Source organism: Protomyctophum parallelum, assembly GCF_964188405.1.
Source record: "Protomyctophum parallelum genome assembly, chromosome: 1".
Taxonomy (NCBI): domain Eukaryota; kingdom Metazoa; phylum Chordata; class Actinopteri; order Myctophiformes; family Myctophidae; genus Protomyctophum; species Protomyctophum parallelum.
This window is the reverse complement of record NC_139697.1, coordinates 28,093,444-28,110,388: the sequence shown is the minus strand read 5'-3', so window position 1 is coordinate 28,110,388 and position 16,945 is coordinate 28,093,444. Positions and strand designations below refer to the sequence as shown.

General features: G+C 43.9%; 1 protein-coding gene across 1 annotated transcript; it reads right to left on the bottom strand.

Annotated features, from left to right (window-relative positions):
• Window positions 1-1,899: 1,899 nt before the first annotated feature.
• On the bottom strand, window positions 1,900-15,630 carry gmpr (guanosine monophosphate reductase). The gene is made up of 9 exons (XM_083774160.1): window positions 15,212-15,630; window positions 8,602-8,721; window positions 7,895-7,978; window positions 7,611-7,784; window positions 6,305-6,386; window positions 5,829-5,935; window positions 5,424-5,466; window positions 4,945-5,104; window positions 1,900-3,312 (listed from the first exon to the last, which is right to left on the bottom strand). The coding sequence occupies exons 1-9, from the start codon at window positions 15,296-15,298 to the stop codon at window positions 3,129-3,131; spliced, it is 1,041 nt and encodes a 346-aa protein (XP_083630286.1). The 5' UTR covers window positions 15,299-15,630; the 3' UTR covers window positions 1,900-3,128.
• Between the last annotated feature and the right edge of the window lie 1,315 nt (window positions 15,631-16,945).

Here is a 16,945-nt window from a genome sequence, read left to right as displayed (position 1 = left end):
AACTGTGCACGCATATTCCCACTAGGCTGAGGAAGAATCCTGGTGGAGACCTGTGCCGATTGGCACTTTATCTAGTCTCTCCTGTTCCTCAGGCAGGACTGCTCTTCTCTCCTGTTTCTCAGGCAGGACTGCTCTTCTCTCCTGTTTCTCAGGCAGGACTGCTCTTCTCTCCTGGTCCTCAGGCAGGACTGCTCTTCTCCTGTTTCTCAGGCAGGACTGCTCTTCTCTCCTGTTCCTCAGGCAGGACTGCTCTTCTCTCCTGTTCCTCAGGCAGGACTGCTCTTCTCTCCTGTTTCTCAGGCAGGACTGCTCTTTTATTAGGCTCCTGTTTCTTCTCTGCTGTTGTGGCCTACTTAGAGACATTATGTCCCGGTAGCAATATCTGAATTCAAACTTTAACGTTAATACGGTAGCAGCGAAACATTTATCAACAGAGTGGAAGACAATTCAACCAACGATGAATATGAAAAAGAAAGTTAAAGTTAAAGAATCGCAGATCCAGACTATCATCTATCGAGATTAGTTGTCCCGATCGGATCTTGTCATTTTCATATGATCGGAATCAGATCGGTGGCCAAATAACGTGATCGGGACATCCCTAGTATCAATATTATATCCATCATCATATTAGACTGGATATTGTCTGTGATTTGGGATATTATACTATTGTGATATGGCATAAACGTGTTCTATAAAATATCGGATCGGGAGAAATCGGTATCGGCAGATGCTCAACATCAAATAGAGGATCGGGAGCAAATCAGATCTCGGGACATCAAGATGTAGCCCTCCTGAGGGCTGCTGAATTACACCACCACTCTTTCTGACTCAAGTCAACTCCTTAAACTTAAAGGATACATTTTTATCTTATCCTTTCACTTTATGCAACTTCAAACAATTCACAAAGTAAAATATAACGTCCACACACACACACACACACACACACACACACACACACACACACACACACACACACAGCAAGTCTTACAAATCACGCATGCCCATTCGGGCATGCGTGATTTCGACCGACTCGATACCGACTGCACTCCCTGCAGGGGTGTGGAACGTGTTTGTCGAACTTTAAGTCGGTGGGGCAAACGGTTCTTAAATACAACCGTACACACACACGCAGACAGCCAGACACACACAGAGACGTGGCGCATTTATAGTAGGATTTCACTGTGATTGTTTATTATTGTTCCATTGTTTTACATTCATGTTATCCCTGAAGGTCTTCGCTTGCGACACAGTGACTCCTCGCAGCAGTGAAAGCTGACATTTATTGAGGTGGGCTTGATTTCATTTCAGGCACAGTGGAATCAATGAATTAGGATCCAGAATGATTGTTTTGCATGCAGGGCACCACCGCTATACGTCCGACGGGCGGAAGACATCGATCCTACAGTTCTTTTCAATGGATGGAACCATCCAGCAAGCATGCACTCACACAGATGCACAAAGAAGTTGTTCTCTGGCTTATACCAAGGATGGACATATTCTTGCTTGTCAAATATTATGTTGGTGCTTGGCATTATAGGAATATTAGTTCTGATCTGTTTAGTTCTGATCATGTCATTTTGGAACATGCTCTTGGCTTGAAATGGAGCAGAGCGTACATTTTCGACAAATGAGACAAGACAACAAAAACATGGCGTGGCGACGAGAACAATAGACCTACTACTGGCTAGTTTGAAGCCGAAGCTACTTGAAACAAGCCGCATGTCAAATTAAGAAACATTCACTGACTTATTGACGGGGGAAATCATCCTGCATGCTGTTTATTCCAACAATGTTTTCCCCAGAGAAGTTTAAGGCCCATGGAAAGCATCTCTGGGAGTTTGCATATTTAATGCACAGCTTATAATTTATTATTCTATGTAACATATTTTGTTTTTGTGCCCTTTTTATTATTATTGATCTGAGCAGAAATACGTCTTCCCTCCCACTGAGTGTGTTTACATGAATTCAGATAATAGCTGAGATCCTGATTCTCTTATTCTTGCAGTTTACTTATTTTTCTTTTAGCAAAATTCCATAAACACAAACTCAAATGTTTCACAGATTTCTCATAACTGGGATGAGAAAAGCTTACATGAGTCAATTAAAAACTGAAATACCACTGATACTACTGATATATGTCCTATATGACATGTGAACACACTCATAAAGCTTTATGCATTGCTCTGATGTTTGTGGGACAGTGGTTTAACCACCGGTGTCCCCCAGGGGTCTATACTAGGCCCCTTCCTTTTCCCCCCTCTATACTCCAAATGTCTTCGCTGCAACATATCCCATCTACAATCTCACAACACGATGCAACACGACACATCGTGAGCATGTAAATGTTCCCCCCCAGAACATTATGGCCTATATTTACTTTGTCATACAATGAATAACAGAAATAACCAAAAAAGTGCCACATTGTGTGGTTGTAGATATGCTAGTTTAGCAACAAAAAAAATCAGACCCGTCTGAAGTGAGTGGTGCTGTACTGTACTGTACTGTACTGTACTGTACTGTACTGTACTGTACTGTACTGTACTGTACTGTACTGTACAAGCCCTCCTCCCTGGCCTGTGTGTGTCTGTGTGTTAGGCTGTGCAACAGTGACACTTGATGGTGAACAAACACTACAACGCTTTTTTCGTGCTTGGACAGACAGACAGACCCAGGAACCCAGTCAGGGACCCAGGGACACACATAGCTGTCTATAGGAGTGGTTGCACACCATTCAAAAGTGTTTACCAATATTAACAGGCTTAAAGTGTTTAAAGTCTTACAAGAATTGATATTTATCACATATAACAGCTTTTTGATGGCAGATGTCGTGAGAAAAACGGCTTAATTGGGTCATCATTTAGAGAGACAGGTGCATGACATGAGCCATTAAGTGTGTGTGTGTGTGTGTGTGTGTGTGTGTGTGTGTGTGTGTGTGTGTGTGTGTGTGTGTGTGTGTCATGCACATGTGCATACAGGTATGTATGTGTTCCTTTGTCTCCATGTATAATCACACCAGTAGGCTAAACATTGCACATGTGAGCTGTACTGTTAGTAGTACATACTAATAACGGACATGTATTGTGACGTGCATGTACAGTACAGTGTACACATGGTACAGTAAATGTACACTAGGAGGAGAACATGTTGCTGGACTGCTGCGTGACGCGTATGAAGGTGGTCCGGCGGCTGAGTTCTTTGAGCTTTGCGGCGCCCACGTAGGTACAGGTGGAACGCAGACCTCCCAGGACGTCCAGGATGGTGTTCTCTACATCCCCTCTGTAGGGCACCGTTACTGTCCTCCCCTCTGACGCCCTGAGAGAGAGAGAGAGATAGTATTATAGGATGGTGTTCTCTACATCCCCCCTGTAGGGCACCGTTACTGTCCTCCCCTCTGACGCCCTGAGAGAGAGAGAGAGATAGTATTATAGGATGGTGTTCTCTACATCCCCCCTGTAGGGCACCGTTACTGTCCTCCCCTCTGACGCCCTGAGAGAGAGAGAGAGATAGTATTATAGGATGGTGTTCTCTACATCCCCCCTGTAGGGCACCGTTACTGTCCTCCCCTCTGACGCCCTGAGAGAGAGAGAGAGAGAGAGATAGTATTATAGGATGGTGTTCTCTACATCCCCTCTGTAGGGCACCGTTACTGTCCTCCCCTCTGACGCCCTGAGAGAGAGAGAGAGAGATAGTATTATAGGATGGTGTTCTCTACATCCCCCTGTAGGGCACCGTTACTGTCCTCCCCTCTGACGCCCTGAGAGAGAGAGAGAGAGAGAGAGAGATAGTATTATAGGTGAGGAGATGACTAATTCAAACACTTTTTCAACAAATTTAGTTTCAGATGACACAAAATATAGGCAAACATAATTACGTCAAAAGATCTGACCCGTGTGAAGTGAGGGGTGCTAACATATTAAAGTCTAACTCATGTTGATTAGGTGATGTAAAGCAAACACAAACATTAAATTCTCGTCATTGTTAATGGCATTTAATGTTTGTATGTTAGGGACAAGATTACGTCAATTTTCCCTTCATTGTCAATGAATCAAAAATAGCACATTTACAAGCTCTCAACATGTTGAAACATGCAACTATATTTTCGGAGAAGTTTGGTATTGATGTCAACAAGTTTATAGGCTTTAAAGACTAAGTCGTTAACCACTTGGCATTCCATATATTATATGCATACCAGGATTGGATATAATATGCAGTGGCATCAACGTGGGTGGGATGCTTGTGAAATTAAATATCTCATCAGTCTCTCCTCAGTCCTCACCTGCAGTGTTGATTTCGTCGACTAAAACTAAGACGAAAAATGTTCGTCGACTACCTTTTTTTGTCAACAAATAAAAACTAGACTAAAATGTTAGGAAGAGACTAGTGGACAAGAGATCCAGTATAAGTCATTTTACACTTGGTTGCATGCTGAAAATAGCCGATCTACAAACCCACAACGTGTCGCAGGGCTTGTAGATCGGCTATTTTCAGTGTAAAAAAGTCATTACGATGGCATCAAGGCCCGGCAAAATACATTTTAGTCAACTAAATCAACTGTAGATTTAGTCGACCAAAAACGTATGATATTTAGTCGCCACTAAAACTAGACTAACACTAAGACATTCCAGGTGACTAAAATGTCACTGAAACTAAATGAAAAGACGACGATATTGAAGAGACTATGGGCTATATCTTGTTTATCCCTTATCCCTAAACTAATTTGCCATTTTCTTACTATTTAAAAAAACATTTTAAAATAGTTCAAATAGCCGATCTACAAGCTCAAAATGTCTCAATGTAGATCGGCTAGTTGAACAATTTTAAAAGGTTTTTTTAAATAGTACAAAATGGCAAAATCTGTTTAGGGATATAAGATGCAAGATGGATCCCTATATGACTAAAACTAAAATCAAAAATTGCTGCCAAAAACAACACTATGGTCCTCACCTGTACTCTGCCACTCCTCCTACGTATTTCTTCATGGCGGTGTCAGAGCTCATCCCATAGAAGAGTTTGAACTTCTTGCCGTCCTTCTCGATGACCTGCCCGGTGCACTGGTCGTGGCCCGCCAGCATGCCTCCCATCATCACAAAGTCAGCTCCCGCTCCTGAGGAGAGAGAGAGGTCCAGAGATCAATTATACGCGTTGTGAGCTTGTAGATCGGCTATTTTCAGCAAGTGTAAAAACAGTCATTACGACGGCATCAAGGCCCACCAAAATATATTGTAGTTGACAAAATCAACTGTAGATTTAGTCGACTAAAATCTTATGATATTTAGTCGACTATAACTAGACTAAAACTAAAACATTCCAGGTGACTAAAATGTGACTACAACTAATTGAAAACTATTGAAGAGACTATGACTAAAACTAAACTCCAAAAACAACACTGTGTGTAACATAACAACAGTACAGTGTACACTTACCAAAGGCCTTGGCTACGTCACCTGGACAACTGCAGCCGCCATCCTTGAATGGAGGAAAGGTCAAATAAAGGTCAAATAACTCAGACAGCGCTTCTGAGCCTTTGGAGAGAAGTCCTTGGACACCCTCTTCAGGTCAAGAAGGGGTACTACCACATTGTAACTGACAAATCCTCCCTATATGCATTTGACTGATTCAAGTTCAAATAATCTTGCATGGATGGAGGCCTCCATATTTCTGTCCGCGCAGTCATTCAGGCAACACAAATGTATGTGGGTAGACAAAAATATTAATACTTTTTGTATTAAAACATTAAGTGTGTAAGTGTTAATGTTAAGTCAAACAACAAACCAAAATACTTGAAGGTTCTGTCCAAATAAATAAGCATACACATATCGGAGACTTACAGAGATGATGTGACCTTTAAGTCCGTGTGCGGAGTCGGCACACTCTATGACGGCACTCAGCTGAGGGTAGCCCACCCCGGTCTTGATGCGTGTCGTACAGACAGACCCTGGAACGCACAGAACACTCCATATAACATCATGGAGAAGAAGAATAACCTTACATCCAGTGTTGTTTTCGTCGACTAAAACTAAGACGAAAAATGTTCGTCGACTATACCTTTTTTCACTGACAAAAACTAAATGAAAACTAAGCTATGATGACTAAAACTAAACTAAATATAGTGACAATTTCGTCAACAGATAGAAACTAGACTAAAACGTTAGGAAGGGACTATAGTGGACAAGAGATCCAGTATAAGTCAAGAGGGCACTTTTGGATAAAAATAGCGAAAATTGCAGATCTACAATTCCAAAAGTAACAGGATTTCAGCCCCTGCCCCTCTAACACTCTCTGCACGTGCCTGCCGCCAACCCACCTGGTCCGATGCCCACTTTGATGATGTCAGCCCCGGAGAGAATGAGTTCCTCTACCATCTCCCCGGTCACAACGTTTCCAGCCTGCCAGGCAGAGAGTAGAGTAAAACCACACCCTCACCATCAGTACATTTCACTTGACCATTAAGTGTCCTATAAATTGCAATAATCCAGCACATAACACAATCAGCCGTCATATTCACACTGTTTGAGGCAGCTGTCATCCACCCATCCATCCATCCATCCATCCATCCATCCCTCCATCCTGCCATTACGACGGCATCAAGGCGCGCCAAAACAGATTTTAGTCGACTAAATCAACCGTAGATTTAGTCGACTTAAAATCTCATGACATTTAGTGGACTAAAACAGTAAATCATTCCATGTGACTAAACTGTGACTATAAAACTAAATTCAAACTATTCAAAAGTTTGCTGCCAAAAACAACACTGCCATCCATTCATAAATGCTATTGTGTGTAAATGTATCGTCTCACCATGACGCTATGCTCTGGGATGTGTGTGTAAATGTATCTGAAACACCACATTTTGGTGCCCCTCCCATCACTACAGGTGTGACACGTCAACCCTGAGTGAGTGGGTGGGGACCCAGACATATTGATGTGAATATAGTCTGTTCAGAAGTTTTAGTGCACTAGTTAAAATTGATTGGGTAATGGGGGCACTCCCTTATTATAAATGTACAAACTTGTGTGTATGTTCACATGACCTGATGAAGATCTAACAGATCGAAACGTTGTCAGTATTTAAATAAAGAACGTCTTGCTAGTACCTATGGTGTGCGGGCTCCATCCAATTCACTTAAGTTTCTTTTAGCCCAGCACCCAGCCTGTCGATGTGCGTATTCTACGTCTGCTCTAAATGTATCTGACTCACCATGACGCTGTGCTCTGGGATGTGTGTGTAAATGTGTCTGACTCACCATGACGCTATGCTCTGGGATGTGTGTGTAAATGTGTCTGACTCACCATGACACTATGCTCTGGGATGTGTGTGTAAATGTGTCTGACTCACCATGCTTTGGGATGTGTGTGTAAATGTGTCTGACTCACCATGACGCTATGCTTTGGGATGTGTGTGTAAATGTGTCTGACTCACCATGCTTTGGGATGTGTGTGTAAATGTGTCCGACTCACCATGCTTTGGGATGTGTGTGTAAATGTGTCTGACTCACCATGCTTTGGGATGTGTGTGTAAATGTGTCTGACTCACCATGCTTTGGGATGTGTGTGTAAATGTGTCTGACTCACCATGCTCTGGGATGTGTGTGTAAATGTATCTGACTCACCATGATGGTATGCTTTGGGTACTTTTCTCTGACAGTCTTGACAAACTCCACAAAGTACTCAGAGTATCCGTTGGCCACGTCCAGACAGATGTACCTGAGGGCAGGGATGGCGTCCAGGACGGCACACAACCTCTCCAGGTCTGCCACACCGCTGCCGGAGCTCACCGCGATGTTCTGCAAGAAGACACACATTTAGGAATTAATTATTTCATTTAATATTTACTAATTCATGAACAATGTTGTCCTACAAAACGTATATAAGTCAAATATTGCACTTCTCTTACGTCTAGGCATTCTGGATGATCGGTAGCAAAGCTTTTCCACTCATCCAAAGAGTAGTGCTTGTGTATGGCTGTGAACAGTGTGTGCTGGAGAGAAGGGGGGGGGGAGGAAATAAGAATTAGTATATACGGATTATTGATCATTCTCAGAAATGTACTACATCCATACATCCATCCATCTTCAACCGCTTATGCGTAGTTGGAAGTAACGCGGGGGCAACAGCTCCACCAGAGTGCTCCAGACTTCCCTCTCCAGAGCAACATTAGTGACTTTCTCCTGGGGGATCCCGAGACGTTCCAAGGCCAGTGAGTCGATGTGTTTCCTCCAACTGCGCCTCGGTCTGCCCCGGGGTCTCCTCCCAGTGGGACGTGCATCGAGGACCTCCCTATAGGGAGACGCCCGAGAGGCATCCTAACCAGATGCCCCAAACTACCTAAGCTGGCTCCTTTCCAGGCGAAGAAGCAGCGACTCTACTCTGAGTCTCTCTCGTGTGACTGAACTTCTCACCCTTTCTCTATAAGGGAGATGCCAGCCAGTGCCACCCGTCGAAGAAAACTATTAGCGACCTTATTCTTTCCGTCATGACCCACACTTCATGACCATAGGTGAGAGTAGGAACAAAGATTGCTCGGTAGACATGTATAAATGTACTACAGTATATTGTTATTCGGCACACAGTGTTCTGTGTTCAGTATCGTATCGGTCTTACTTTGCTGAGGACCTGTGCCATCTCAAAGGTTCCCGTGGTGTCCATGTTAGCAGCGATGATGGGGATGCCCGTGTACGTCTGTTTGGAGTTACGGAATGTGAACGTCCTTTGCAGATCCACCTGTGGGACAGACAGACAGAACACGTTCACTAATAATCAACACTATACAAAAAGGAGTGAGCTGTAAAAAAAAGTGTGTGTGTGTGTTAAGGCTGTCCCCAAACATTCAAGGTTCGAATGTTCGCTCGTTAGGGTTGGCACTCAAATCTTAATTAATGGGTTTGAACCATTCGTTTTTTTTTTTTTTATATAAAAATAAAAAAATATATATTTTTTCCTTTTTTATTAACTCGAAAATATATCTTGGCGAGAATGTGATATATGTTAAAAAGTAAGTTTCTCGTGCATTCCTGTCAGAAGTTATGTCTATCTCCTTGTGCTGTCCCTCTCCAAAATCCCCTGTGCACATTAATTTGGTGATGGGCCTGCAGCCAATCAGCCAATCAGCAACCTGTGATGGCTCAACTATATAAAGCTGTGTGTGGAAGCAGCATTCTGATGTATTCTTCCTGGTGTGTGTTTGGTCTGTCTGTAGCAAGAAGTTACACACCGGCTGTCTGTAGCACGAATTTATACACACCGTCTGTCTGTAGCAAGAAGTTACACACCGTCTGGCTGTAGCAAGAAGGTAACTACATGTTAAACTTAAACCTTTAGCTTTGTTTTAAATGATTCAGTTTGGGTAACTTGATCTGTGAATGAATGCCACTGAGATGTGGAGTTTTATAACAAGAGTTAAGGTAACTGTTCCAATAGCTCATAGTGTCTTTTTGACTGGCATTCAAACTCTTCAGACAGTGTAAGGGTCCATTTGGTTCCATTTGTACACCGAGAGCTGTAAGGGTCCATTTGGTTCCATTTGTACACAGAGAGCTGTAAGGGTCCATTTGGTTCCATTTGTACACCGAGAGCTGTAAGGGTCCATTTGGTTCCATTTGTACACAGAGAGCTGTAAGGGTCCATTTGGTTCCATTTGTACACCAGGAGCTGTAAGGGTCCATTTGGTTCCATTTGTACACCGAGAGCTGTAAGGGTCCATTTGGTTCCATTTGTACACCGAGAGCTGTAAGGTTCCATTTGTACACCGAGAGCTGTAAGGGTCCATTTGGTTCCATTTGTACACTGAGAGCTGTAAGGGTCCATTTGGTTCCATTTGTACACCGAGAGCTGTAAGGGTCCATTTGGTTCCATTTGTACACTGAGAGCTGTAAGGGTCCATTTGGTTAAACATGCTAACACTTCATCTTCAATATAAAATTGGTATTGTCACAAACGCACAATACAATGTTGGGCTTAAACTTCATTCAAAGCTGAAGGGAAAACATATTTCAAAAGTTGGGGGGAAAATGTATATATTAAAAATGTAAGCTTGGGAGAGGGATGTTAAGTTGTAAAATATGGGTTGTGGGGGCTGACAAGGCTATACAGCCACATGTGTTTCTAATGTGATGTAGGCCTACATAACACTAATGCCACTTATCTTTTCTCTTCATGTAATTCCAGAATATGAAGAGTCACTGCACCAGTGGTGTAGGCAGCACCAAGCCCTGGACCCTGAGACGAGCCATGTCCGTGGGCCCCACAGCCCCACCAATTTAGGCTTCCGAGGACCCCCACCCTGGAGCCCATGTGAAGTGTCCCAGACCGATGCCCCCCTCCCTGCACAAGACATTGAGGTAGGAACTGTACACTATAGCTGCTGCTGGGAAGAGCTGCTTGCTGCGCAGTGAGTACAAATCTTGTTTATTGTCCTTTGCTGTCGCTGGTGTGTTTAAGCAGGGTACTGATGGTGTTGCTCTCGTTTGCGTTTGCGTTCCGGCATCCTGCGGTTGCATCACATCGTCGTTTGCGTTGCGTCTTTTGCGTCGACTGCCACAATTTCGTCCGGTTCCCTCATTTCACTTAACTTGTGGACACTGCCTGTCATCTGCAGAAGAACGTGATGGTTCACGGTAAGTATCCTTTTTGTATTCTTTGCTGCTGGTAGGGTAGGGCTGGTAGGGTAGGGTTCCTACTAGGGTAGGTTTTTGCGTTGCATCGCAAACTAAGCACTTTGGCACAGGCATGGAGCTCCTGGTTTACTGGGATGGGGTTCGATTCCCTGCTGCGCCCTGCTGATTACATTTAATCTGTTAAACGGGCATCCTTTTGCACAATAGAGCGTCTCAGTCCCTCCCCCTTTCAGAACGACGAGTGGCCCAGGAAATTATTCTCCATTTCATTTTCTCCATAGGCATTTCAAAACGTTTTTATTTAAAGACCTTTAAGCGTCGTACAAAGCCAACTCTTGTCGTGACAAATCATGACTACACACACAATATTTTGGACCAAATAATTACAAAGAAGAACAAAACGTGTTGTAACCTGCTGTTTTTTCTACTTTCTAATTATTTGGCCCGAAAAATTGTGTTTATGATTGGTCCGAATGTTCACTCTAAAATTCCTGCCGAAGTTCGAGTCCTAAAATAAGGGCTAGGGTACAGCCTTAGTGAGTGTGTGTGTGTGTGGAGGGGGCTGGGCTGCGTTCACACATTCAAGACACCTGTCTTGTGTCTGAACACAGCTTTGATGGATGTGTTCTGCCCCCCTCCCCCCAACAAAAGTTTGGTCAAACATTGGAAATGCATTGGAGTAGCCATTAAACACATAAGACAGAAGACAGGTGTCTTGAATGTGTGAACGCTGCCCAGTGAGGGCATATGTCGACCCTGCCCCGCCCCACCCCCTCCTGGTGCTGCGGCCATCTTGGATCCTAAACACAATGTAAACAATGGGAGCAGGGTGGGGCCGAGAAAGACCCTGCCTCGCGTCACCACCAGGCTTTCAAGCGCAGTAGAGTGCAGCACAATGAGCATCATCAAACTGTTTATAGTTTGTGATTCACTTTTAAAGTTTTACGGTAAGGCGTTTAAAGAATCAGATTGTATATAATCATTGTATATTGTGTATATAACAATAACGTTGTTGTAACTGGAACTATATCTGAAGTGACTGAGGTCTGGTATACGTCTCGTAAATGTGAATCACATGAGACACTGCATTTTTGGACCACAGCTCACGTTTTTGACTCGCCAGGCAGTCACAGACTTGAATTGGTCTTGTGATCTCATTAGGAAGGCTGCTGTGCTCATCATGGCCAAAGGCTGCTGAAGGAATTATTTCCCATGCAGTTCTGACAGGCGCGTGTATTACAGTAAGTTGTGTAACTTGTTGTGTGCTGGTGAGATGACAGACCGTAAAATGTAAATATATGGTACTGTAGACACTATGAGGGGTTTAGCCAGCGGTGACGAAAATAGAGCCCTGAAACCCCTAGCTCTGGTCCATAGCTCTGTGCAGCTCTGTGCAACCCAGATTCGGCACAAACAAGGGACTAAATTAATTTCACTCCTATGCCACCAAAAAGTGGAACGCCCTAACAACGGTCATTAAGACATGCGAACCCCTTGACTCCTTCAAAACCGCTCTCAAAGGTCCACTCACAGTCGTATTGAGTTGTGCTTGAAATGTAGGCCTACTGTAATTCTGCAAACTGTTAATAAATAGGCACAGGCACATATACACTCTGTGCATGTGCCTGGGAGGAAAGAAGGACAGATGGAATAAGTGAGGGAGGAGTGTAAAGGCCTGTGATTTCATATGTTGGTGCAGACCATCAATAAGGTTTCTGCTCTGTGCAGTATGCTGACTTAGCAGGACTTCAGCATCAACAGCTTACAGTAAATCAGAGGCCTTGTTTCTGACTTGCAAAGTGTTGTATATGACTATGAAGTGGGATACATAACTATCTGTCTGTCTCTATAAGCATTGACACAGATATATGTATTAAAGTTATATTTGATCTCCAATAGATTATTTATTGGTGGTGCAGTAAGGAAACAATCGAGGAGGGTGAGGGAGGACATGTGGGTTAATGATGGACCTGATGTGTGCCTAACGCGATATTCCTTTTCCTCTAGGGCTAGGTGAACAGTCAGCTGAAGACTTCTGAATAATGCAACGTCATGTTCTGCGTGTAGAAGAGGGTGACGCCAAGTGAACCTGAGTCCTGAGCTGTAGGTATATGTACTGTACTTAATGAAGATGGTCGTGTATCTGAAAATCACTTTGTGGAGTGGATTCCATCTCCTGTTAAGTGAATGTTCCTCTAGTCTAGTCTAAATGACCTTGCAGATAACGGAAAAGCTTGATTCCCGTTTATACTTTGTACTACAATAACTATGTTCAGTAGGCTACATGCAGCTTCCTCCTGATACAGGGGATAATAATTAAAGGACCACTTCACCACTTTTCAACCAATCTTCATATAATAGGTCCTCACTAATAATCATGACAAAATGGCACGATTTCTTTCTACTCAGTCTGTGTCTCATAGGAGGGCTGTGGGCAGTTTAGAAACAGTCTTCCAGTGACATCATCATTAGGCAGATTTTTTTTGAAACAAGATTCTTTTACAAAAATGTTTAGATTTTCATTATTGTGAGAACGATGGCTTCTATTTTCGCATTGCAACTTTTCAGGACTAGAAAGCCTGCCGTTTCTATTAGCTTGTATTCCCCATCGATGATGTCACTGGAAGACGGTTTCTGAACTGCCCACAGCCCTCCTATGAGATACGGACCGAGTAGAAAAAGATTGCGCCATTTCTTCATGATTATTAGTGAGGACCTATTATATGAAGATAGGTTGAAAAGTGGTGAAGTGGTCCTTTAAGTAACAAAGCCAGCAGAGGGCGTCATTGGAATTCACAACAAAGTGATTGTATTTGACTACAGCTCCTGTGTTAAAGAGTTGGACTGAAAACAGACTCCAGTCATTTAAGTGACTCTAAATAATTAGTTTAGGATACATGGGTTTAATTGTCAGCTTTTTGAGAACATTTCACATGCATCAAATCTTGTGAGCCAACACTAAGTCTAGGAATAACTGAATTACGGTAAATGTAAATTTGAAATGGGATAGAAATGTAGTCAGACTGGACCCATGAATGAATGAACGGAAAGATGGTCCCGTATTACACTGCTTTCCCTGTAGTAGCCTTAGAGGAGCAGTATTAAGTTGATTAGATGGCACACTGCGTGCGCACAATAACAATAAGTGTGTACATGTAATAATTTGTCATCTGTGTTATGGTACGTTGAGTGTGTGTTTGTGTTTATCATTCAGAACCTCGCAGTGCACGGAAGGAATGTGCCCTCGGTGATTGTGGATAGACGTCACACAGTCCTATTTTTAAACAGGCGTATTCTGAGACACCTCCTGTTTGTGTCTCATATTGCCCTCACCCGCCCCCCACCAACACCCCCCCCACAGTCGTCCCCCCCCCCCCGCCCACCCACCACAGTCCCCCACAGTCCCCCCCCCACACACGCAGGGCCACCTTGCCAGTATCATCGTTACCAGTATCATTGTCCTCTGCTGCTATCAGCTCCTGCAATGTCAACACTGAGGTAAGGTAAGAAACTGGGTCAGGAGAAGGATTGAGGACACCTATAAGTAACAAGTCCACACAGAGCCCAAAATGAAAGACAATGACTTAACTTGACCTGTTTATGAACAAAATTAAATAACATTTGACCATGACCCAACCCAATCATACAGACAGCCCCAAAATGTTTTTGGGGGTGCATGTAATGTTGGTTATACATACTAACTAGTCCGACAACACCGCCGCTCCCAACAAATCATTGAAGGATTTAGCCTAAAATGACATGGCCAAAATAGGGGTGCTGGTTTTAACCCATTTAGACTGGGCTCCCCCAGAGGTCTATACTATAGGCCTCCTGCCTGTCCCTCTACACCAAATTAACATCTTGGCCAAAAGCAGCCGATCTACAAGCTTGCCTTTCAACAAGTTGTGAGCTTAGTTCGCCCCAGGCCAGAATAGTGATGCTAGGTTTCATTTGGTTCATCTGTACAAATAGACCCTTTCGGGTCAGGCTCAGGAGTTTAGTCTTGTCTTGTCTTGGGTCTCAGAGTCTGAAACATGGTTTCAAGCAATGATAACCTTGATCTATTGTAAGCTTTAACAAGGTCATGCTACAGTTTGTGCCAGGCTACACGGAGCGTGTTAATGTACAAATATACAGTACAGGCAAAGCATGTACTGTACCGCCTGAGGACACACAGGTTCAAAATGGGCAGGAATTACATTGAGCGTGTTCGCTCCATGGGCTGTCCTTGGGAGAAGGAGTTATAGGCCATGCGACTGTGACTTGTGGTTAAGGGACTGTCACTGTCACTTAATCCTATACAACGCTGGTCATAGATATGGGTGCATCACACTGGGTTACGCAAGAGTGCCCCCTGACCCGTACAATCCTTCTGTACCCCCCCCCCCCCCCCATCCATACATATAGACAGTCAGCTCTGTCACCCAACGGTAGAGACAAAATGTACCTGTAAACATCAAAATACATAGCTTGCATGTGCCAAAAGTATTCCGTCCAACCAACATTCCGGGCCGAACACTACAGTCAGTGTGTTTACACGTTCAATGTCAATCGAGTGATGATGTAATAATAATCCATTACAGATAACAGACACCTACCTCTGAGCGGCTCTTAAGGCTGCTCCTTTTGGGTCTGAAGAGGACATCTTTGAAGTCCAACTTGAGGTCTGAGTCCACCCGTGGCATTTTGGATCTCCGGTGTGGTAAAAACCAGGAGGAGAAGGAGGAGGAAGATGACGATAGTGATGAGGTTGATGAACGGGCAGAAGAAGAGGAGGCTGCTCTCTTGAGGAAGGAGGCTGCAGCCGCTGCGGTGGTCGTCGGTCGAAAGCCCCAGCCACCAAACCCGAACCTCCAGGCGGCCAGCGTATTTATAGCAGAGGGGGGCCTAGCCCAGCCCCAGCCCACATGGCTTAATTTGGGCCTGACTGAGTGGGAGCCCACCACTCATTCATCCCCCCTTCCTTCCCTCTCTTCTCTCCCTCCTCCGCGGTCTCTCTCTCTCTCTCTCTCTTACTCTGCCTTCTCCTTCAACAGAGTGGCAGCAGCAGCAGGCTGCAGAGTCACTGACAGCTGAGAGCACACACACACACACACACACACACACACACACACACACACACACACACACACACACACACACACACACACGTGCGAGCGCGCACATGCTGAAACACTGCAGTGGGGCCGTGTACTGCAGTGCTACAGGGCACACCTTCTGTCCAGTTGGGGCATTGCGCTCTATGATTCAGAAAGAGGGGAGAGATAAAATAGCGAAATAAATAGGGAGAAATAGGGAGCTATCTCTTGATTGATTGATTGATTGATTGAATACTTTAGTAGTCAGAAATGTAAACAGCATGTGGTACAGTAAGACATTAAAGCTAAAAGGATAACAATGTATTCATCAACATAGCATACAAAAATGTATCATCAAACACTATGTAGGCTACAAAAGAGATGGGCATTTACCTCCCCTTTTGTTTTTTCAGGCACATTTTGGTGGCAGAGCAGGAGGATGAGACCTCTCCCATGTTTGTTCTAAATTTGGGTGCATGTGAGCAGATCATGACACCCAGATCATGACACCCACAGCCACATCACCTCTGGTGTTGTGGCTGTGGGTGTCACTCACTTCGGACAAGTAGTTTGACAGGTATGAGGGGTATTGAGGGCACTGTCTCTTTGATCTTAAATACCAATCACAGTGATATTTACTTAACCCTGTTTTCTACCCTGAGCCATCCCAAACTAGCAAAGTGTGTTGGAATTAGGCGGGCTTATATGAGGCCGAGAAGTAGTGTTTTAATAATAATGAATTGCATTTTTCGCACGATCGGGAGTCAAACCCGCGGCACACTGCCAGACTCGGGCTACCGGCCAAGGTGCCTGGACCGCTGAGCCACGGCCCAGGCTTTATAGCACTATGCGCTACGTGCCTACTCAAAGCGCTTATAAGGGTTCATTCATACATTGGGAGTATCAGTTTGTTTTGTTCCTTTCTCTCTCTGTGTTGACTAACTTGGGCTGCAAAGCATTCCTAATTAGAAGTAAAAGTACTGGAAATTGGAAATTACAGTACAAAGTAGTACACATATCTCAAAATTGTACCTAAGTACAGTACTTAAGTAAAAGTAGGCTACTTAGTTACTTTCCACCACTGGTTGCAATGAATCATACATGAGTTTAATATGGAAGGTTAACAGAACAGAATAAGCGAAAGGAATAGATCAGTGGTTCTCAAACATCATGGCATAATTATCTGCAGTTTAACAGCCTAGCGGGGTTGTGATTTAATTTATCTTATAGCTTTTATTTGCAACCTATATCATT